Genomic DNA, 24801 nt, shown 5'->3' on the forward strand with positions numbered 1-24801 from the left:
GAGAAGTTGTTATGCAGCCTTTCTGGCATAGTGACAAATAACGGAGGTTTCGGTTTCTGAACAAGAATGTTAATTGCTTGTAATTAGAGTGATAATAACACGAAACAAGAAATATACACATTGCGGTATTTGTAAATATAGCTTCTTACTCTGATCTATGCATTAAAACATGCATTCGGCAATTCTCTTCCCATACCAAAGGTTGATTTAATCTTTTTCTTTCATTCAATAGCGCTGCCAGAGCGAGGGAGAGGAGGGGTGGCAAATATTCATAATTGCATGTTATAATCGGTTGAAAACAATAATGCTATATGCTGGATGTATGAATATTTGAATCCCCCCGTCACAGCCCATTAAGATTAAAACAAATTATTTGATAAATTTATTTATTTTAATGCATGTTGTTTTATATTTTTGCCATTGAAATTTCTAGCAAAAACCACACAACCTGCAAGATTCTAGCGAGACTGAAGCCTCGTGCATTAATGAGTTATGTCATTCGACCAATCAGCGCCGTGTTTTCAAAAGATTATTTCATAACAATATATAATTGTCTTTTGAATAGATTTTCCAGATTAAGCATAGTTTTCAAAATTTAACTCTGTGGTATAGCAAAGCCGAAACACGAAAGACATAGCAAACCCTTGATAAATACATGTAAAAACTGTTGATCAACAGTCAGAACTCTTTTGTGATATCGATTGTGGAATATTTCTATTTCATTGTTTCTAGAACATCTTAAACTCCTCAAAAGGTAAGCATAATGAAAAGATCACATTATATTTCTAAATAAAGTAAATTTAGCAGACACAGTTATACAATATGAGAAGTACAGCGTTCCTTCAGGGCGATTGTTTTTATGTTCGTAATAGTAATTTATCACTTTCAATTTGTATTCAAAGAGAAAGAAGGGTAGTTTCAAATTGCTAAGCATTAACAAAATTGAAATGCAACTCAACATTTGTGCACCTTGTTCACTATACGTAAATGGCTATTGGGAGGAAAAATACTATCTAGAATATTATCTGTGCTTAGTTTTTTCGTTCATTTTGCAGCTTGGTGCAACATGGAATCTAAAGAATCGTCTAGATTTATTTTTTTGCTGTCAATGTTATTTTCTCGAGGTATGTTACTCATTCCACATCATAAAAGAAGTCACTCAATTGCCTCTGGTGGAATGCTACAACCCGCTGTCATTGCAACTTAAGTGTAATACAAATAAAATTCGTTTGTACAAAATTATTCAAAACTCTAGCCAACAAGCTATTGAACTTGAAATTTCACGTAAATCTTTTTATATGCGGGATTTACTTTGCATATGATTGCACGTTTTTTTGGATTTTAAACAATTTAGAATAGACGTCACGATGTTTCTTCAATTCTTTACCGTGTTAGGCTGACAAAAACATCACAAAGCATAAAAAATGTTTCTAGGCGTAATGTTCGGCATTAAAGTCGGGTGTTGTTTAATATCACTTTGACTTTGAAGCTTTAAAGATGTTCCACTGTGCAAGGTATTCCTTGACGCACATTGCAATATGTTATAACCATAAGGCAGACGAGTAATTTTATTGTTTACGTTTAAACTGTCATAAAACTGTTTCGGGAAATCGATGTATTTTTCTCTGCAAAAGAGAAACTGAAAACGAAAGAAAGCACAAAGCGCGTTTTGCATATTCCAGTAAAGAAAGGCGTATTGTTTTTTAAGCAATATTCTTACAAAATATACAGTTATGATCATTACTAAAGCAGTTTGCTATTATGGATTGAATCTGGAGGAGTTTAAACGGGAACAAGAAACTTTACTTGATTAATTACGATTTTTGACTCTTTAATTTAAAAATACATAACACTAGGACAAATGCAATTCGACGCAAAATAAGGCAAATATTTTCTGAAATTCTTTGTGCTATGCTATAATTTTACCTCGGGCAAATCAACAACTAATCAAATACTTTAGCATAAAAGTAATGATATATCTGTCATTTGATAACAAACAAGTTAAGTGTAATTATTATACATGGTGGAATGTTGATTGTGATTGGCTAAGCGCCAACAGATCATTCTCAATTTATTGTTGCCAATGAATTGTAAGTAGACTGGAACGATAGTTTTATAAGTAATCTGAAGCCAATTGAAGTTGTTATGCTGCTTCACATATTTTTCGCGAGGACAGTTTTATCTTCGTAACAGAATGGATTCCTAAAATCATTTGGAAATAAATATTTGCCAAAATATACACATACTAGCGTTTAAAATCATTGTCGATGTTTGGTTATTAAAGTGTTAAGATTGAAGATGGACATTCTAAGTAAGATGGACTTGTAAATGCAATGCTATATTACATAAATAATATTCTTTTGGATACTTCTCGACTGTGATTGGCTGATTGCAGTGCAGTTTCTTTGTAATTGCATAGTAAAATCATGAAATTGCACTGTTGAAAAGCTGTAGTTGCGCTGTAAGTAATGTTTTATCATTGACTGAAAAGCAGTGAAAGCCAAACAAACTTCTTTTTGATTTAAAAAAAACATGCTAGCAGTTGCAGATTCAATCGCTTGAATATCAAGAATTAAAAAGGAATGCAAAGAATTAAAACAAAACAGCAAGTACTGTGTTTTGGGGTTTTAAACAGTTAGGCCGCTTGACGAGGCTTTTTTGAAGCAATAGAGAGTAGTGAATCGTGCCAGAGTTAGACTATACACTGTTTAAAAATCTCACTCGTGCATTTCTATTCGTAATTGCACTTGAAAACATATTATACATATACTTATAAAAGCAAGAATTGCTTCAAGAAATGAATTTGTGATTTGTCATTGAAAGATCAAGAATTTTAACATAAAAGGTAGTCTATATTTTGAAAGTCTTGCAAATTGCAAATAAGGCACTTCGTCATGTCTCTATAACTCTGTTCCCTTTAAAACTGTACTTGTTGTAAGAATGTCACATGTTCTATTTGCGTGTAAAGTGGGAAAGTGATGACCTGCTCTATACAAATGCTAAAACGCAACACACATATTGAATAAATTGAATCCAATTTTACAGTTTTTCTAAGGGCCTGTTACAACTGTTTGCGAAACCCCACACGTCACTCCAGTTGTAATTCTCAAATTTGGGCAAATTGATTGTTTTAATTTTAAATGTTTTGCGTAGTTATTAAATCAGAATATTGCGAAATTGCTTTAGAAAATTTATGTGATGACAAGTATTGAATCGTTTCCATTTGCCAAAATCATTTAACGCTTGACCAAATCCTGGCTACCGGGCTCATGTAATTAGCCCCTATAGCAGTTATATCCTCTGAGTCTCATGGAAATTTTCAATCATGAGACTCATGGAAAGCCTATCTCTATTTTTGCTCTTTAGAGCATCATTATAAATGTATATTATGCAAAGATGACGTAAGTTTTAAAGGGACAACTGACAACACAAAAAGTATCGCAAAATCTTGTTCGAGATTGGCAAGCGTTTTACCTTCTGTTTTCCATTGAATTGTTTAAGCTAAAGGCGTAAAATAACTCAGAAGGGGTTACACTATAAGCCAGAAGAGTTTCTTCGTATTTTATCAATAACACTAAGCTTATAAAGATGCTTCGAAGAAAGGTGTCCTTAGAATAGCGGGTAGAATTATGGATTAGTAATTTTCTTTGTTTTATTTTTCGTGAAGGTTTCAGCATAAACATTTGTACGGACATTGTCGTGAGATCATCCAGTGGTTATATTACGACACCAAATTTTCCAAACACGTACCCTGCAAATATTTCTTGTACTCTAACCATTCAAAGACCATTCGGAGAGAGAATCAACTTCAAGTTCATATATATGAGTCTTGAGACAAGAGGGAATGGTATTTATAGTTTTTTTGTCATTTTTTCATTTTATTGAAATAAGTATAGTTTATAGAGGTTATTTATAACGTGATGTAATTTGACAATTTTGATACACTTTCAGTAAAATTCCAAATTTGTTTTCTGCATTTGACTTTTAAGTGGCGCTGTATAGGGTGTCCCCCAAAAACGTAAAACACATAAATTAATCATATATTTGCCAAAACCATTTTCCACAATAGTGTATATAGCATTTACAAGAGTTTAATGAGCTTTTAATAATCCTGCACTTCTAAAAATACTTTTTCAGCTTTGTACAGTATTACTTAAAGAAAAACAAGTTAAAAGTAGCTGCTATCATACACTGATTTTCATCTCAAATTTATTACGCAATTGTTTGTAAAATCAAAGCGACATTAACTGCGTAATATTATATGGCAAGCGTTACGGTCCAAAACGCGTAATTTCACAGTCAAGTGTAAACAAACTTCGTATGGCGAACAGCAAAACGCAAGAAAAAAGAAACAAAAAAGCATTTACGAATGTGAGTCAAATGAAAAATACTCGGAAATCAGTTTTACTTTCTAGGCGATACAGTTTGAAGCGATTTAATTTTTACTGGCGAAAACTAAAAAACTGAAAGCCAACCCTTACAAAACATCAAGGACAAGAAAGAAAGCAAGCTTCGTTTCAGGTCAAATAATTACATGTAATAAACCTTTTAATAACCTCGCTTTCTCGGTCTTTACGGAGAAATATCAGACTTTTGTGTTTTTGTACAAACCTCGCCTACAGGCTCGGTCTGTACGAAAAGACCTCGGCCCGTTACTTCTCCGTACAGACCTTAAGCGGTTGTTAACGGCTTAATAACAGCGACAAGAACGAGGTCATATTTTCTGTAAGTTGCAAGAATCATGTTGCAACAGAGCTAGCGTGTGACTAAGTGAAACAGGAGCGGAACAAACAGTATATATTTTTACGCTTATCCTTCCACATGTCCTTTCAACTTAGGCAGTTCTTTTTCGCAGATAAAAGATGGACGCTTTATGCTTGTTATCACCGTTGTGCAACACGTTCTTGAATTTATAACGCAAATTTCATTTTAAGTATTTTTTTTATGTGAGGCCATATCTTCCTTGGCTATGCTAACTTCATATTAATTTCCTTATAATTTGTAACTTGGGTAAAAGAGATATTAATATTTCTTTACAAAAGAGAAATATCTGTGTTTAATTTTTTGTTTAAATCTATTCTACTTAAAATCAGGTAGCTGCAGCGACAGCTTAAAAATATCCGGGAAAACAACAAAAACATTTTGTGGAAACGACAAGATGACATTCGTTCCTGGGGGAAGTGTAGTCAGTGTGTCATTCTTGTCTGACTCAAAAGTTGGATACAATGGGTTCAACATTACTTTTACTTCATTCAGTGGTATGTTTATAAATTCTTTCGAATTCAACAAGTATTCACTTTAAAGACTATGAAATGCCTATATCTGGTGTGAGAGCTGATTTCTTTTAACAGTTAAATCAATTATATAAACATACAATATATTTAATACGATGAAAATGGTATCTTCATGTGTGTTTTGAACATATAAAAAGGTGACTCCTTGCAAGATGTGACGTAAATACGAGAGCACGCGCATTGAAGATATACTTTTATTATACAGGTTTATTGCATTCAATAGACGTTCAAAAATTAGAACTCTATGGATGCTATTTCTTACTTAAATCATAAATTATTACACGGTGTTTATACTTCACAAAACGAGCGTATTCTCGGAATGCGCTTAACATCCTTTAGCATTTTTTGAATGTATTAAGTGATGTTTGCAAACGTAGCTCAACTTGTTGACTGTAATATTCAAACGTACTAAACAATGTTTACGTACGATTTCGTAACCACCAAGATTTAGACCTCGTTACATACTTGGCAAGTTCAAACTTTTCTCAACAACAATCAAAAGTGCTCAATACTTATCAACACTCCTCAACAGGATGTGCAAATACTCTCAACATATTGTGTGCACAATTTCAAAATCCTTAGAGTGTTCCAATTTTCTAACTCTTCCTTAGAAAGCTGCAGTTTTGATGGTGGCTTGCAAACAAGTGTTTGTCCTTGGAGCAACGTGAATTTAGAGGATGATTTTAATTGGTCGATTAATTCTGGAAGTGTACCTACTTCGGACACAGGTCCAAGCCATGATATTACAGGATCAACGTCTGGTAAGCGTGTGGAGGATTTGATTTCTATGCATGGAAAATAGAGAAGCTGCTCAATGATTATAAGAAAAGAACTTGTCAAACTTCTTTCTTTTTGTTTAACAGGAAAATATCTTTATACAGAAGCATCTCCTCAACTGATTGGTGATAAAGCTTGGTTGGTCGGGAATAATCTTACGAGTTCATTCACGTGCTTTTCTTTCGTTTATCACATGTATGGAGCTGAAATGGGTACATTAAATATTTACTTAGAGTACAAAGTTAAAAAGTCATTGTTGTGGTCATTGAGTGGCAACCAAGGTAACCAATGGTGGTATGGTCAAGTTACAGCAAATTTTACTTCTTTCCCATCTAGAGTAAGTATTGTTTCTACTCTCTACTGTCATTTTTGCCTTACTCATCATTCAACTTAAAAGTCTTGCAAGCAAATGAGTCTACACAATACATAGAGTGCATAAAATTTGTTTGGTGTGTGAAACGTCAATAGCATTTGTAAATGAGAAAAACTTTACGACGCGATATTAAACACTGATAATTTCGGGTATTAATTTAGCACCTTCTATATGTGAATTTGAGATATTGCAGGAGTGCAAGTTACAAGTGTTGATTTAGCACCAATGTTGGTGTTAACTTAACGCCGTGCAGAGGTTTGTTTGCAACAAAGGGTGAAGTTAACATTTCTTTAACATCTTAAGAACGTTAAAAAAGCATCTCGAATGTAACTTAAAGTGTGAAACTAGCATAATATTTTAAGTTGAGTGCAAGGAGTCAAATTGACACAATATAAGCATGATCTCTGTAATTATAACGGTGGACAAATATGAAGTTGCAAACAAAGAAGCTATCAACGAGTATGTATTAATAATAAATTGTTTTTGCTGTGACAACAAAACAATTTTTAATAATTAAATAAATTAAATAAAATTTTTGTCTTACTGATAACAAAAAAATTTCTTAACTAAACAAAATTTATGTTTCTGAATTCGAGCACTTACGGAAAACAGATTATTGATTCACACAATTTTCAACAAACTTACTGGTAATAGCTTTCTGATTCCAGTGCTTAAAACTAATAATTGCAATGCACAATCAAATTTTGTTCTATGCGATATGAAAGTTAATCGCAGATGACTAGGAACGAAAAATTGTATTGGGGGGAGGGAGTCTTAACGTATGTTTGCTAACATTGACAAGTTACTTGCTACCAATGCATGATTATACATTTACATTTTTGTTGTAATAAATCAATAGTGAACAAAATGTTTAGAGCTGCTTATTAAAAATTCAATATGTTATATTCAACGTGTTAATATTTTGAGCCAACAGTTTTTATTACAGAAGAAATATTAAGCGAACTACTAACGGAATGCAAATGAAGCATGCAACGTACATCTTTAACCAGCACAAAGCCTTTTGTTCATTATATATTCATAAATAAAAAAATTCATTACATAATCACAGAGATGTTAAAAAATTATACAGCTCTAGGAAACTGGCAATCATTGTTAAAAATAGTAACCAATAATTTTTGGGAAATTATCAATGTTAGTAGACATGCTTTACCACCTATCCCGGCTATAGTTTCTTGTTCCCAGTCTGTTCCCACTCTTTCTTGGTTTTGATTAAAAAATAATAACAATAAACTAAAAATTTTAACCATATTTTTTAACGTTCTGAACGCTTAATTCTCATCACAAGGCACTCCCACACACCATTTGTTTCCACTTAACACTTCATTCTGTCTGAGAATGACTTTGAAATAAAGTCAAATTTTACAGTTCACTTCACGTCTTGTTTTGATGCATATTTTGCAATCTCAAGATGTCTTGCTTCTTTGGAATTTGTTTTATACTATAGTAACGTTATGTAATTTCTATCACATGTCGCATTGAGCAAACCTTAATTGCGCAATGCAATTATTGACTTGGTGCACTGAGATTAGTTTTATTTTGTATTACGTTAATAAAGTTTCTCATAACTATTGACTAAATTTGTATCGTGACAAATTTTTTGTGAAAGCGAGATCAAAGCTTTTGTATAAGAAACAAAGTTTTGCAATCAATGCAATGTTCTTGTATTGATAAATTAAATTGTGAATTATACAAGCAGGCCACCGTACTAGAGTTTAAATCTGGGATCCTACGACACCAAGTCACCAATATTACTGTCATTTGACAACATCACAAATTGCTGAATGTGCAAATTGATCTCTATTTCTTAATTTGTAGTTGATAATAGAAGGTGTTCGTGGATCATCATTTACAAGTGACATTGCGATAGACAATCTTGCTTTAACTCCAGGATATTGTGAAACCGTTCATACTCACGTTAGGTTTAATGAAATAGACTTTAAAGGTTAGTAGCTACCGATATTCTTATTGTGTATATTTTGGATTGTTAATTAGTAATTTATTATTGTTTATACTTATCATTCTCCGCGTAAGGACAGTTAGAGTGGGAAATCTGGCGAACGTAGAGAGTAGTTTACGTCAATATTTTTAGGATGCTAAAGTCATGTATTTGTCGTTGATTTTAGGAATGTAAGAACCACTAAAAATATTCTAAGTGATTCATTGGGTCAACTATTTTGAGATGAGTCATATGCAAGAAAAATGTAAGACTAAATCAATTACCTCAATTCACACATTCACACATAGTGTCATTCTCGAACAGGCTGCGATTTTGAGAAAGGTTTTGGTACAGTTGATTGTCCTTGGAACAACGCGCGAAGATCGGAAAATTTTGACTGGGCAATCATCAGTGGAAATGTAAAAAGGGCTATCTATCTACCATATTTGGACTCCAAGGGATCAAGTAAAGGTAACATGCACGCCATGACACCATTTTCCGTACATAAGTGTTATAAGCACCTGCATAAATATTTTTGTGAAGTTGCGACCAGGCTTAATTGTAGAACAACAATCACAGTCATCAATAAATTTGAAAACCTGAAAACCTTTAACATACAAAATAAGTACATTGATTTCTTAGCATAATTTTGATGCTATTATTATCGTTGTCAGATATATTGGTCGTTATTTAAAGTGTATGACATAATTGCAATTTTTTTGCCAAGAATAGTTAGTGAAAAGAACATTTTGAATGATATAGTTCACTGATGGAAAACTTTTTGAACTTTAAGAAATATATGTTAGCTCCGAACATGCGAAAATATAAGTTTTTTAAACTCATGATCATGAGAAAAGAGTCTGAGCACGAAAGCACATTGTGATGTCATACAAGGCACGGAAGTCAACTGACCACTATAATTTATTATAGATTTTTATCAATTGAGAAGATTTTTATGTGATGATAAGTATTTAATTGTTTCCATTTGCCATAATCAATTAACGATTTGGTGAATCCGGCTACCCGGGCTCATGTAATCAGCTGCTTAGACACTTTGAATTCTACACATTATATTCTTTATGTTTTTTAATTGAATTTTATTAAAATTATCCATTTTAACCACACAATACTAATCGAAACTTCATACATAAATTCACTGCCTTAAGTTACCTCGTGTAGACTATAGTTTGTCTTAGTTCTAGCGCAAGCTCGTAATTTTTTAAAGTTTTCCTTTATTCCTTGTATACTTACACATTCCTCGTAAGAACTTTCGTTTAAATCAATGCACAGTTTGAACATTGAAAGATTTTGGATGCTGCAAGTGCAACAACATTATCATTGTCTTATGTGATATGTTACGTCAATTTAGAGTACATACATTTCTCTCTGCTCAAAATGTATTATCACTTCGATATTTGAATTTGGATGACTTGCGCCTTTACGATTCATTTTAGTCGACATGTTCTCAAAGGATTCCAGATATTTCAAGTTCAAGAAATTTCTTGCGATAATGTAATACAAATTATAATTTTTTTATTTATGCATGCCAAATGATACTTCTTGATATCCTGCAATCTGATTGGAAGCAGCATTTTACGATATCTTGACAAAAGGCTTTTTTGAGACCTCGTGAAAATATTTTTCCTTTACTGCCCTCCCAACTTATAAATAATCATACAATTATTGATTGATTTACTTCTGTGCCTTGTACGACTAAGCGATGCACTTAGTCAGGCTCGTTTCTTATGACAATGATTTAAAAAACCCTAAGTTCCCACATGTTTCAAGCCAAATAGTTCTTAAAGTTAAAAAAATTTTCCATTAATCAACTATATCATTTTTCATGGCGAGAGAAACTTTCATCAAACCAAGCAATGTGCGAGATTTTTACGAGACTGAAGCTCTCGTGCATCATAGAGTTTTATAAAATACAAGCAACTGAACGAGCAGGTGCAAACCTGCTATCAAGTTTTCCCAAAGGTTCCATCGGTATCATTTGATCAATCGGCGCTGATGTTTTATTTACACAATAAGAATATCGGTAGCTACTAACCTTTGAAGTCTTTTTCACTAAACGTGACGTAAGTATACACAGTTTCACAAGGCTAGTTGATAATCTAAAATACTACAATCAAAACAAAAACATATTTAAGTACCAAAGTAATGTATTGTGTCTGATTAACACGGATATTTTTTAGGTAAATACATGTACCTAAAGAGCAGCAATGGAGAAAAAGCACGGTTGGTCAGTCAGTACTTCAAAGGCTCTACAAAATGTCTCCTATTTTACTATTACATTTCTTCTGCCTATAATTCTGGGACATCTTTTTACGTTTACCAAGAAACAGTTAATGGAGCAAAGAGACAACTTTTTGTGATAAGTGGCATCAATGGCCAATACCAGTGGCGCCAGACTCGCATTTTGATCTCTAATTCCAGTATTATCCAAAAGGTTAGCTAGCAATAAAACCAAATATATAAATATTGTTACTAAATATATTCGCAAAACACACAAAAATCACCACTTCTTTAGTTTTGAAATAACTGAAAATATGCAATAAATTTATAGGCAAACAAAACCTCCAAATTAACACAGTATATTAATGGAGACTTCTGTAAATGAGCAAAAGATTTACGTATAAAGGGGATTTCATTGACCAAATTTAAAGTGTTTATAGTACAAATTTTAGCCCCCCTTTTTTTATTAGCTAAATTGAAAGATATTGTTTCAGTGATTTTAAATCTGCAATTATAATTGAAATTGGATTAGTGAAAGTGATTTTACGAACGTTCAAAGTCATGATTTTCAGCATTTTTTTCGCGAACTTTTTGATCGGTATGCTAATGACTTGTGACGTAGAAAGTTGAACACATATGTAACATCGCGTATTCTACTAGTAATCTTAATAAGAAACGCGAAGGAAAACACTGTGTTGCTGGCGGACCTAATCAAATTAGTTGCGCCAATGATTCAAAAACAGAAGGAATGTCGATGCATCTGTTTCCTAAAAAAGAAACAGAGCCGCAAAGACATAGAAAATGGGTAAATTTTGTGCGTAAACATAGACCGGGTTTTGAGGCTTCCTCTACCTTGTGTCTGTGTTCTGCGCATTTTGAAGATTCATGTTTTGACCTTAATTTGAGCGTGCAAGTCAAGCTCAAAAGAAGGTTGAAGAAAGATGCTATCCCAACCATTTACGTGGCTGGGATTCCTGAACCATTACAGGACGAAATAACCGATCGAAAGCGAAGATCATGTCTGCCTTAGTTTTCAGCAAAATGTTTTATTGCTCGTCCGTGTGGTCGAATACCACCAACAAAAATATAACAAAACTTCAACTGCTGCAGAACTTTGCCTGTAAAATCGTTACGGGCACCAGGAAATATGACCATGTTTCGCCACTCTTGCGCCAATTAAACTGGAAGCCTGTTCAACAGTGTCTAGACTATCGGGACTTAGTCTTCACATACAAGTGCGTAAATAACCTTGCTCCCGAATATCTCTGCAAAAAGTTCCATAAGAGTCCTCACGATCGGGCCACCCGTAATAGAGACCTATTTCAAATTCCGAGGTTCAAAACATCAACGGGCCAACGCACATTTTCATATAGGGCAGTCAAAGATGTGAAAAATTCCAAGTCTCTTGATTCTTTTAAGAAAGCTTTAAAAGATCATTTGTAGTTCCATCTTGTAATGTTACTTTTATCTTTAAAATCCTTTTAATAATAATCTTTTTTACATACATTTATAAGTCAAATATGTATATGTATTCAATTTTGTAAATAGCTACTGAAAAGCCCTATAGGGAGTACCTATTGTTAGTCATTAAAGTTCAAGATAAGTAAGTTTACGCTTGTTTATGTTAATTTTTCTTTTGTCATATGTAAATTCGATATAAGTTTTGTAGATTATTCGACATACTCTCCATAAGCCATCGTTAAAGGAAACATGTTCTCTCGATGAGGAAGTACCATCCACTAGTGATGGAGCTGAGCATGTTGAAAAATGCACTGGGGAAGCAAACGATTCGCCATTTGAAGAAGAACTACATGCAGTTGGTGAAGATATTTGTGAATCCCAGTCTCCATGTAAATCATGCCATCGTCTTAAGAAAAAACTTACATCTTTACAAAAGACTTTAAGCTGGTATAAAAAGAGAAAAAACCCAGAAGTTCCAAAATGAATATCGAAACGAAATCAAGGAAAATCGTAATACATCCGTGGTGACCAGCATTAATATAGACGATGAAATGCAGGGGAGTGCTGATGAGCTTTTCGATGGAGCATCATACATGGACTACTACTCTTTCGAAGAGTCTAGTCGGAGTGAAGATTTAAATGAAGATACTACAAGTAGAAAAGTCAGGTATTTTATCTTATAAAGAAGTAGATCTCTGTTGTATGTCATAATAATGAATTTTCCGAGTATTCCCCCATCCCATAGACCCACAAAACCATTGCATCAACTACCTGTATGCCACAGCTCTCAAGTACCTGAAGTAAATAAAAAGGTTGGACTAATTATTGTTGATGAAACAATGTTGATGATAACATTGTTTCTCATACAATTTACAATCTTACATATTTAATGATTGTTGTGCTTGGCGGAAATAAGCACGTCCATTCCTATCTCTCAATAGTGGCACGACGTTTTCAAGGACAGCCTCATGAACTAAAGGCCCCAATTTGGCATGCTGTGTTATGCATGATATTTTCTCAATGCTGCCATCGAATGTTATTTTCTGCAAAGCTGGTCCTATTTCCTTACAGCATCTGTACTCTAATGCGCCTTCTAACAAATCGGTATGACAGCATTGACAATTACACCTGAAACGTGGGAGCAATGTGGTTTATAAAGTAACTTTATGTATATTACAAACAGGAGAAAACAACAACTTACCATTCACCGAGTGGAATTACGCCATCTCTTCGTTGTTCTAATGTCGCAGGGAGAATTCCATCGGGATCATCTGGAGTATGCACTTCATCACCATCTCCTGCGAGCGGTTCATCGTCATATGCGAAGTCGTTTAAATGCTCGACATAACCCACGCATTCCGAGCTCGAATCAGATACGCATTCAGACATCAAATTTGAATTATCTGAGCACTGATTTGAGACCATACTTTCCAGAAAACTTGTTTTATAATATTCTATTGATAATACTGTCATTATTTGTTTTTAAGACAAGAAAAACGACAACAAAATCACCTCCTATAATATAAAACTATATGGACGGAAACAGACGTGTTCAACTATCTACGTCACAAGTATCAATATGGCGTCGTAAAAAATTCGCAAATAGTACCCGACTTTGGAGGCAAAATTAAGGAACTTATATTTATCTGTTTAAGTCCAGCGACATGTCATCGTTCTTCGAATAATCCAAATTTTCAATTAAGCTCATAAAAAAGGGGGGGCTAAAACTCGTAATATAAGCACTTTAAGGATTATGCACAAATAGCCTAAAATAAAGCAAAAGTGTTTCGAGCATCAAAGGGTACATCATTCTGTAAATTTTCATGTTTGTTTACATCTTTCTGTAAAATTTCGCATTTTGGACAGTAGTTAATTACAGAAAATGACACATAAACCATACTAATAAACCTTAAACACGTTGCATCATGATGTAAAGGAAACCAATGAGAATGCGTTTAAAATTGTGCAATATATTTATTCCTTTTTGTATACAAACTTCTTACAGATAATTATTGAAGGCATCACTGGTAGTTCATATGCAGACACTATTGCAGTGGATGACTTGCGATTTATTGATTGTGAAGCAAGTTCGACTACACCTCAGTATTATTCCCTGGACACAACAACAAGAATTTTGCAGCAGACAACCCAAAAGCCCTTGTCAACTACTCGGAAACCCTCGTCTACTATTCGAAACCCCTTCATTACCATTCGACTTTCATCGCTTGCAACTCGTAGCCCTTCGCCTACTACTCAGAACCTTTTGCATACTACCATGACCTCCTCGCCTATTTCTAAGAACTCTAGGCAAACTACTCAGATGCCGTGGAGCACAACATTGAAGACATTGCAATTATGTAAGTATTTTTTGCTCAGTTCTGAAATCAGACTTTCAAATTGAAATCACCAAATTGAAAACACGATTTTAAACCCCAAAACCCTGCTGCATAATCTTAATTGCTTTAAGTTTGCCAACTACTGCAGCTTTTTAGAAGTATGAAATGATTGAATTATACGCAATGCTTTAATTATAGTGCACCAGTAGTGCACGTAATTTTAAGTAGGGCTTCACCCTACAGATTGTTTTCATCAGTCGCCATGTTGGGGCAAAGTCCTATGCAGCGAAAAGAATTTATGCTAATTTCATACTCTTTTGACATAGATATAATAGAACCTAGATTGCTAACGCACATCGTGCGGCCGTAGCAAATTGAACATTTCAAGATGGCGGCTCAAGCGGAAAAAGAACTATAATTTGTATTATAACATGATATTTTTCGCATTTCCCGTCGTTGTACCTCTTTCATCGACGTTCTAGCCACTTTTTCGCAAATCGGATGACATTGCAGAGTTTCTGTTCGTAAATTTGGATGCATCAAAGTAATAACGCGACAAATATCGCTTCGTCAAATTTTTACCAAGTGGTCACTTGAATCAAATCAAGCATTACATTGTGAGAAATACCGAGTTTGGTTTGATGTTAACTTTTAAAAAAGGTGACTTACGGTGAAAGAGAAAACCATAAGAACAAGTATACAATGTTTCATAGATCCAGTGACTCCTTTCAGTACATTCAACGACAGAAGCAAAATCGACCAAACTTTTATGTTTCAAATAAAATATAAATATTTTACACAAATTGAAGTATTTTACAGTTATGCAGTTTACTCTTTCATATCATGGCAACAATATTACAATTATTACACACACACACACAATCAGGCCACAGTAATGAGTGGGGTTTGTCATTAAAAAATACATTTGTCTCAGCATGTCATGGCTGCAACATTTCTATCAACAACTTATATTTACGCATCTAAACCATGTCTTGATTGACATATGAACCGAACAGCTTGAAACATAAGTGTCCCCAAAATGCACACAAAAATGGTAATGACAATTTGTCTTGTAAATATTTACAAAATCAATTGAAAAGCATTTTAGCCGATTCCAGATCATTTATTCTCATTTATTATTATTCATCTTCTTCTGTGAGTTTAGTATGTTGTGTCAAACATCAAGAGTCTAGTCCCAGACGAACATATAAAACCATGCAAGAGTCAATACATGTGGCAGTTGACCAAACTTACCTTAACTTTGGAAAATAAATAATAATTCAACTTGCTTCACTACTATGCACCTACACTAAGTAGTTTCAAAATAATATACATTTGACATGTCCATCTCTTTATGTAGTAAAAAGGAACAGGCAGACTCCTCAGCCTCAAGTGTTTTGACTAAAAAGTCTTCGGCTGTTTCTGCTCTTTTTGGTGAATGTTACCAATTAAATGAGAAATTCAACCAGGAAACATCAATATTTCGACCTTACATAAGACAAGACTCAACGAAATAACTATCTTTGGACTCAGGTGACAACACGATAAAAATTTGACGAAGCGATATTTGTTGTGTTATTATTTTGATGCATCCAAGTTTACATCCAAAAACTCTGCAATGTCCTGCCATTTCCAAAAAAGTGACCAGAACTTGAATGGAAGGGGTACAACGACGGAAAATAGGAAAATCCTTATTTTCGTAATAGAAATTATAGTTTTTTTTGCCCGATTGAGCCGCCATCTTGGAATGTTCAAATTGCTACGGCCGGCTACGTATAACTTGTATATACGTCAGCAATCTATGTTTATTATATCTATGTCTTTTGATCATCGACCAAAAGCTTTAATGTATCACCAACAAGGCCGTTTTGACGTCACATGCAAACACTCCATATATGAAAAAATCAGGCTATTCGAATGCCATTTTCACAACGTCCTATACAATATGTCATGTTTGTCAAACTTCCCCATTACTTGTTTTGATTTTGTGATGCTGCAAACAGCCAACTGCAGAACAATTGATACCAATATTAGCAATTATATAAGTATCCACTTTCTTTGTCTTAGATATTAAATATTTCTTCATTTAAAGCAGCCCAAGGCTGTAATTTTCTTAGTACATTTTGGACCCGCAACTGTCCATGGGGAAACGTATTGTCAGATGAAAATAGCTATGACGACTATCATTGGAGAGTGAACTTAACTTCGACTAGTAAGCAACTACATCTGTTTATTATTATTCCAAATCTTGATATTATATTGTATTTTAATGGAATCATATTAGTACTTTTATTAAAATGCCTTAATTTCATTGGATAGCTACTTTACTAGCTATTTATTTAGGAATTAGATTACGAGCTCGATTTATGAGGTGATGGTTTACAAAAGCGATGCCCAAATTAACTATCACCTCATTGAAATCGAAAGCGAGTAATCTAAAAGAGTCGAATCATATCAGTATTCATAAAGAAAAGGTTGCTACAGTTTTTCTTGATGCTACAGCATTTTTATGCATTTCTTGTTGTTTCTACTTTTTATATCAAAAAGGGGACGATTTTTCTCATTGAAGTTTTTGTATTTCATTTTTGTCTACTTCATTAGTAATATCTTAAAGTTGTATTTTGTGGCAACTTTAGCCTTCTAAATCAAAAAACAATGAAGTTTATCGTCAGGGGGCGGTTGTTCAAAAGCCAGTTAACTTAACCTAGAGTTAGCAACTAAGCTAGGGTTAAATTCGTTAACCAAAGGTTAGGTAAACAAAGGTTAAATTTGCATTGTTAATAGAAGTATTAAGCCAATGGCGGAGGCCGCGCAAACTCGATAATTGGGCAAGGCAAATATTCATATATGCATTTTCTACCTTAGTAACTTCTGTTGAAATCAATTGTGGTTAGGGATTAACAAAGATTAAAACATACGATTGTATGAATATTCCCCCCCCCCCAAATTATCGAGCTTGCGTTGTCTAGTATGTGGCCTGTAGACTAAAAGAAAGTTGTGGGCCTTTAATTGATATAGATTCCTCCCATTAAGTTTAGTTTTTGCTTGCTTTTACGTTTCCTGCTTGTAACCCCATAGGGTAAAAATTAGGAACATAATCAAGGAAACTGGGAAAAAACCACTACTTCATGAGTTCTGAGCATTGCGCATTTCAACAGTAGATAATGCAAAAGCCATTTTTCATTTGCATCCGACTGCTCGTAAGGTTTTCAACAGGATAAATGATCTAAGTTAAGCACATTTAGCTGGCCCGGGAAAGCAAAACCTGCAGATCCTAATTTTATAAATATACAATGGGCCTTTTAAAAGCACGGGGATGTAGGCTTAAGCCTACTTAGCCTACTGGTTATCCGTTTCTGAGTTAAGCGCTGAGTTAACTTACCCAGGGTTAAGACAATTAACCTTGGTTTAAAAAGCGCGCAAATCCAAATAAGGTCAAATAACAATGTCAGTTCATTCAACACAACCAATCACACACTGAAAGTCAGCTTGTAAAAAAAATTGTTTTCATTCTATCGATTACGTAGTTTTTCGTCAATCAAAGATGGCCAATTTTAAAAGTGATTCCTAGTTCTATTTAATGCCAATGATAAAGCTCTTATCATTTCCCACTGGTCAACAATTCGATTATCTTGCACAACTTGTACGAAACTGTCCGAAGCAAAGAACCTCAAAGAAATTACGAATTGTTGTAGATGACAAAAGTGCAAGGCTTTGCTTTGTATTCTAACTAAAAATCTTAAAGAAGCGGTTTTTTTATACAATTATTTCGCTTCTGCCGAATTTAGTTCATGCTCACCAGGGGCGGATCTAGGATTTTTCAAACATCAGTCATAAAACGTCGGAGGCACTCCGCACCTGGGGGGGTCTGAGGCTATCTCTCCTGAGAAATTTTGAATTTCAGAGCCTTGAAAATGCCATTTTCAGCGTTTTAGAGCATTACAAAATGTACTTTGTGGGCATCGTTTTTGCTTAAAAACAACACATTTTGGTTAGGTTTTTTTCAAAAAAAAAAAAATGAAGTGAACAGTACTTGAATGTTTTGCCAAATATTTAGGCTCATTATTATGCCAAATATATGGCTGATTAGCATGTCTAGGAACGTAAAATATATTTTACAATAATGCTATTCAAAAACAGATATAGCATTTAAGAATTTCTACCAAGTTGTCAGGCATAGACCCCCCTAGAGACCCCCATTCAAATCTCTATGTAATGAGTTAAGTTAGAAATTTGGTACTACAAGTGACAGTTCATAGATATAGAAAAGTCTGAGAAAAGCTCAGACTTCAAACCATGCAAGTTTATTGTAACCCTTTACCCATCTCCACATAAGTATTAGCAAATTCACCTTTTGAGAAAAAACTCAAAATTTTTTCTGCCAAAAATTAAGCAAAAATTATCAGAGTGAAAATTTGCAGTTAAGGACAGCTTAATGCCATAAGTGTTTATTAGGCATTTCACTTGACTATTATCTTCTGCAAGGTGTGCTATATAGCAATCACTAGTAGCATTGTATTATCAAATACAAACAGAATGTAACCAACATGTCTTTAATTATATAATTACATGAATGTTAAAATTGGTTCATGTGTCATGCTTACTGGTCATGATAAATATCTTTTCATATGATCAAAGCTCGTATAAATGTAAATCTGAAATAATTTAGTTTATAAATTATAATTATCATCAGAAAAATTACCTAGTGATCATGAAAAATACTTTGCTGTTTTGCCAAATTTCAAGGTTTATCTGCATACATAGGAAGACATTTTTACTTTATAGAAAATGCTTTTCATACATCAATAGCCCTTTGGAATTTATGGCAAACAATCTGGTATGAGCCGTAGATTAACACACCATTACATCTCTACATGAGGTGTTCAGTTAGAAAAGGGGACAATATGTGACATGGGACAACATTTCATGTATGTGAAATACTAAGGTTTAATACCATTCCAGTCAAATTGTCAAAATAAAAAGCTTCATGGATCAGAAGACTCAAAATCACAGGTTATAGTAAACAGCTTCTCATGTAATCAATGTTAGTTTTCTCAAATTTTAAACAATATGTAGTATAACTGTTCAATGATTGAATGATCAATGATCATAAACTGAAAAGCCCCAAACATTTGTTTATGATAAAGTAAATAATAGTATGGCGCCTTATGGCTACAGATTTTTTGTCCATTGAAATATATTTGCGGGAATGTAGGATTTCCCTGCCATATAACGGTCACGATTCCCCAAGCACAAAAGAAATCATAGCTAAAAGTCCTCCGGCAACAACAATTTTAGAAGCATATATCTTACCATACGCCATATTGACATAAATCGCATCACACACTCGCATAAATTGACTTTGATATATTACATTCATGCATACTCTTCAGTTGTCCTTTACTTACGATTTTGGATGTAAATTTCTGCTGATAAAACTCAAAACAATGTTGGCTTGCTTTTGAACATCATTGACTGAAATGTCGCTCCGAGATCGTCTTTGCCAAGCATTTACAATTCATCCATTAATTTTTCGCCCTCTTGAAAAAATTCCCAGTTTGGAAAGCAGCATTCATGTCAATATATGAATTTGTAAAAGATTTCCATAAATTCCATCTGATTGTAGTTTAGTTTCTATCATGCTTTAGAAAATTATTATAAAACGATCAAACATTCAATTCAGACAGTGAGCTTGACTATGTTAGTTTAGTTGGCTATCACTCGAAATAGGTCAAACCAATCACAGTAAGGCAAAAATTTAAACGAACCAATTACACGATGGCAAGTGGACTCCCTTATAGATCCGGCCACCCCGCTTATCGGTCGAGATTATTCCAGATCGTCCACTGATCTGGCTATTGACCAATGAAATAAGCGTTTTTGGCGTTCATAGACTCCTTTATATGTCGAACCAGTCAAGCCATCCCGCTTATCAGTCGGTTATTCCAGGTCAATTAAAATTCAACTGATTTGGTTACCAAGGAGATATTCATTTATTTGTCATTAGTTTTCAATAATAAATAAAGCTGGATTTTTATCACGAAGTAAATGCGATAATAAAGTAAGAATAATTAATGAATTTTTAACTAATATGAAAAAGTAATTTTTGAGTTTCAAACATCAGTCGCGCGACGGATTTGACATACTCTAGATCCGCCCCTGATGCTCACTCTCGCAAAAACTTTTAGTATTTTGTCCTCGTAGACGATATCTTTTGCAACGATGATAATTTACACTGGAAATGAAAAGCAAATTCTGTCATGAGTTGTTTTTTTTTACGAAAATAATATGTTAAGCTAGTGTTAAGTAATTTACCCCACCTAGTGAGGAGGATTAAAGTAACCCCATGTTTTAACCAAGGGCTTAAAATAACCTAGTTTCGAGAAACGCAAACTAACCAAGGGTTAAAATTTAACCCTTGGTTAAGTTTATTTAACTCTGGGTTAGCGTTAACCGGCTTTTGAACAACAGCCCCCAGGAAGCTAACTCAAACAGAAGACGGCAGGTTCGGCAGCCATGTTAGTTTGCAATAAAATTATGATAAGAAACATACTCTGAATAAAAGGTCTATGTTTAACTTAAAATTTGAGAATCAACCCGAAATTTTTGTTAATATAATAAATTTCGAATTTATTCAAAATTCATCATGAGATTCGTGTGGCAATAAATTTGAAATATTACTGTGCAGGCCGAAACTTCTGGGGAGGGATGGTACACCGCCCCCACAATTTTTCCAATCTTTTATCTCTATAGTCGGTAAGTTAAAAGAACTTATTGGTCAGATTTTAGAAATTGAGATAAAAATAGAATCTGATGTACTTTATGACAGAAAACATAAGACAAAATTATTAAAATGATATGTTGTTTCATATTTTAAAATGCTCATCGGGTATGATTTTTGTTTTCGTATATATCAACTCTGAAAACAAGCATTGCAAACTTTTAAGATAAAGCATTAAGAAAAATTTGGCAATTCCGTGATGTGTCAAAATGATATGTGGAGATACTGTTCCATTTTACTGAGGAAAGCAGTTGTTTTGTAAGCTCAACAAAAGTAGACAATAGCGCCAGTTTATCGTTATTTGTAATATTGAATTCTTTTGTCTGGTATATATTTGTATAATATTATTCCCATTACTGTCCATGTTAAATAGTCCATGTTGTTTCCATGTAAAATTCATTTATCCTAAGTCCAATTCACTATACTGAACACTAAAACCTTGGTTTAACTTTAGTTGAACTCAACCAATATGAAGACGTAGAATGAATTAAACTAAAATCAAACCTGTGTTAATAGTTTTAACAATTTAAAAAAGACATACATGAGTCCATTTGTACTTGGATTGGATCTAAATTAGTTTATGTCGCGGAAATTAGGCTGAGGTTTACATCAACGTATAATTAGTTTTATTTACTTGTAATAAATTATATAGTTATTCATACATTGTTGAATAATATCCCTAATTGGAATAAATGGACAATATAAAGTATATGAGCGTAATTTAGAAAATTCAATGTGAACCTTATCCGCGAGATAAATACCGTTACACAAACATATAGCTAAATGAGAAATTAAAGAATAATACGTTTTCCACCTGTAATTATAACAAACAAAGTTCTCGCGCTGCACCACGTAAAAACAACTTCTTTAAATAAACTTAGAATAGTTCAAACTTTTAGACATATATAGTTTTATAGAATTTCTAATTAATTGTGGAAAAAAAGTGGAAAAATTTGCTTGCAAAACTGACTTTAATATAGCTTCATTGTGGGAACATAATAATTTCTGATAAACTAAAAAGCAACTAGCTACATGTTTTACAGCAATTAGTCCGGAATCATAGTAATTTGTTAACAAATGGGCATCGCAAAAAAATTTGAAAAACTCAAAATTAAGTTGAAATTGCATTATCATGATTATAAACAATTAAAAAAAGTGCATGCATGATGTCATAACTCGTTATTGTGAAAGGAAATATGTTGTATAACCATGATCTTTAGCGCCATAAAGCTATATTTTATCAGCTTATTGATCATCAAACTATGCAAGTGAAAATTGAAGAAACTGTTCACTGACTCCTATATACAAAAGAACATAGCAACTACCAAATGTTATTGGATTTTTATATTGTATTTTATCATTTCGTATTAAACTTTATCCGTCTATATCTGTCCAGTAAATTACCTTTACGAGTTGTCAAAATTTATCGCGCAATTCTATGGCCACGACCTTCATGTCCGGAAAAATAGTCCGTCACCTTCCAAAGTTTATACCCAAGTTTCGGCCATGTTACTGTGATGCAATAAATTAAAAATATTACTGTGTCAAAAAAGTGTCTTGTTTGTTTCTAAAATTTTGAGTTACGCATGGACCTTTCATTCGGAGTATGCTTTTTTACTGTGCAATAGATTACAATTATGATTCTCCCAATAATAATTAGCAAAAACATGCCAGCCAACCAAGTTGTCACGTGCTTTACTTGGGTTTCTAAAGGTAAACTTCATCATTTACTTCAGAAAACAATTTTCGAGAAGGCTTAAGGTATCAATATATACGACATTAAGATATTTAATGGTAAAAAGATAAAAAATTTAATTTAACTAAGTAACTATGGTTTGGATAAGAGCCATTCGATTTTATAATATAAAATATAATATAAAATTGTAGCTACCTTACTCTTTATGATTACTAATATGACTTGCTCTCGATTTCCATCATCGGATATTTTGTATTTGGGCTTTCTCCTTATCAGATATCACCTTATAAAAATCTCAACTTGTACTCTATTGTTAAATTTGAAGAGTTCTTTCATTACTATTTTGTATTTTGTTAATTTGCAATCAATTTCGTGTAGGTTTCGTTTTTAACTAAATAATTAAAAATCCTAATTAGGAGGAGGATATGCATATGTAAAATGGCCATCGGAAACAACAAAGAAAAAGGCCTGGTTTGTGAGTGAATATTTTAGTAATTCTAGTGAGTGCTTCAAGTTCTCCTATCGCATACATGGCACACATAGACAAAAAGTTTTACAAGTCTACCAGCAAGCTTTAGGAAGAGTGAAAATATTGCGTTGGTCACAAAGCAAAAGTAAAACATCTGTTTGGCATGACGCTGAAGTTACGATGCCAAAGCTGGAGCACAATTTACTTTATAGGGTAATTTTTTAAAATATATTTGGAACCTATCTTAGTTAAATTGGAAATTGTATATTGTAATATTGATATGCTTTTTTCTGTTTTCTTGTAGCTAATCATCGAAGGTGTTTTTGAGGCATATAGCAATGGCGAAATAAATGTATACAAATTTTCGTTTACTTCTGGAGCTTGCAATGGTTAGTTCAAGATGTCGTATATACTATAATAATTTAGCCATAATACACAGATCATCTATTTACAAATATATGTAAATCGCAAAGAATGATGTTTACTTGAAAAAAAGTGTTCTAAAACCATGTGTACTAGTCTGTGCAAAAATGCATATACTAAAATTTTCATTTGACGTTAATGATACTAATTGATTTGCAAACAAGCGTGTTGTTTTGAGCAGTTTATATACAACTTATGTAGGACATTTTCCCTTAAGTACTAATTTTTTTGTCTTCTCAACGATCAATTTCCAGACAGTAGTAAATCCTCTTCGAATGAAAATGCTGGTGTCATTATTGCATCTGTTGCAATCGCTCTTCTGATAGTCATGAACGGAATTTTCATCATTTGGTATATACGCCATAAAAACAAGCAGAAAACATCTTCCACAACTTCCTCTGACAGTTATCAGAATCCAGCCTATTCAGACGGTGAACAAAAGAAGACGACTGTCTTACCACCACCACCAAATTTTAAAAGTGAAAGTAAATCACCACCAGTTGATAGCAATGCGCCATTTGCTATGGCAAAGCGTGGTGTTTTATATTTTGTACCTGATGATAATCAATCAAATGTTATACCATCCAATCCACCTCACAACAACACAAATGCAGACCAAATGTCTTTTATTTCCACGTCCGCTTCTGAAAATCCTTACTACATTCCCAGTTTATCGCTAGACCAGGACGTTCAATCACAATATCATTATTAAAATAAGCTTTGGGTGCTGAAAGCTTAATAAGCCTCAAAATTGAATATTCTAAATGGCACTTATATCACTTGATAATCAAGCACTAGTTCATTTACCTCCTCAAGAAATACATTGCTCGCAATGGACCTTGTGTATATTTAATGAAGTTATAATTTTTTTAAATAAATTTGTATGCACTTACTGATTTTTCTTAATAATTTTAAACTTAGTTGTATACTCAACTTGCAAAATTTTAATCATGTTTATCACATTTTTTATTGTTTTTATTATTTTGTGTACAATAA

The 24801-nt window shown here is 33.4% G+C and overlaps 1 protein-coding gene across 5 annotated transcripts; it reads left to right on the forward strand.

Annotated features, from left to right (window-relative positions):
• The first annotated feature begins 595 nt into the window (after positions 1-595).
• LOC124450772 (MAM and LDL-receptor class A domain-containing protein 1-like) lies at positions 596-24697 on the forward strand. 5 transcript variants are annotated; one of them, XM_047001415.1, is made up of 15 exons: positions 596-754; positions 1056-1124; positions 3668-3847; positions 5094-5258; positions 5906-6055; positions 6158-6408; positions 8281-8407; positions 8726-8872; positions 10600-10853; positions 14106-14326; positions 14369-14457; positions 16529-16648; positions 23330-23595; positions 23687-23771; positions 24060-24697. In XM_047001415.1, the coding sequence occupies exons 2-15, from the start codon at positions 1067-1069 to the stop codon at positions 24515-24517; spliced, it is 2571 nt and encodes an 856-aa protein (XP_046857371.1). In that variant the 5' UTR covers positions 596-754; positions 1056-1066; the 3' UTR covers positions 24518-24697. The 5 variants fall into 5 exon arrangements, with proteins under 5 accessions (XP_046857371.1, XP_046857372.1, XP_046857368.1 ...); XM_047001416.1 differs by having other exon boundaries at positions 16532-16648; XM_047001412.1 differs by having other exon boundaries at positions 14106-14457.
• Positions 24698-24801: the final 104 nt, after the last annotated feature.

This window comes from Xenia sp. Carnegie-2017, unplaced genomic scaffold, assembly GCF_021976095.1.
Source record: "Xenia sp. Carnegie-2017 unplaced genomic scaffold, XeniaSp_v1 HiC_scaffold_24, whole genome shotgun sequence".
Taxonomy (NCBI): Eukaryota; Metazoa; Cnidaria; class Anthozoa; order Malacalcyonacea; family Xeniidae; genus Xenia; species Xenia sp. Carnegie-2017.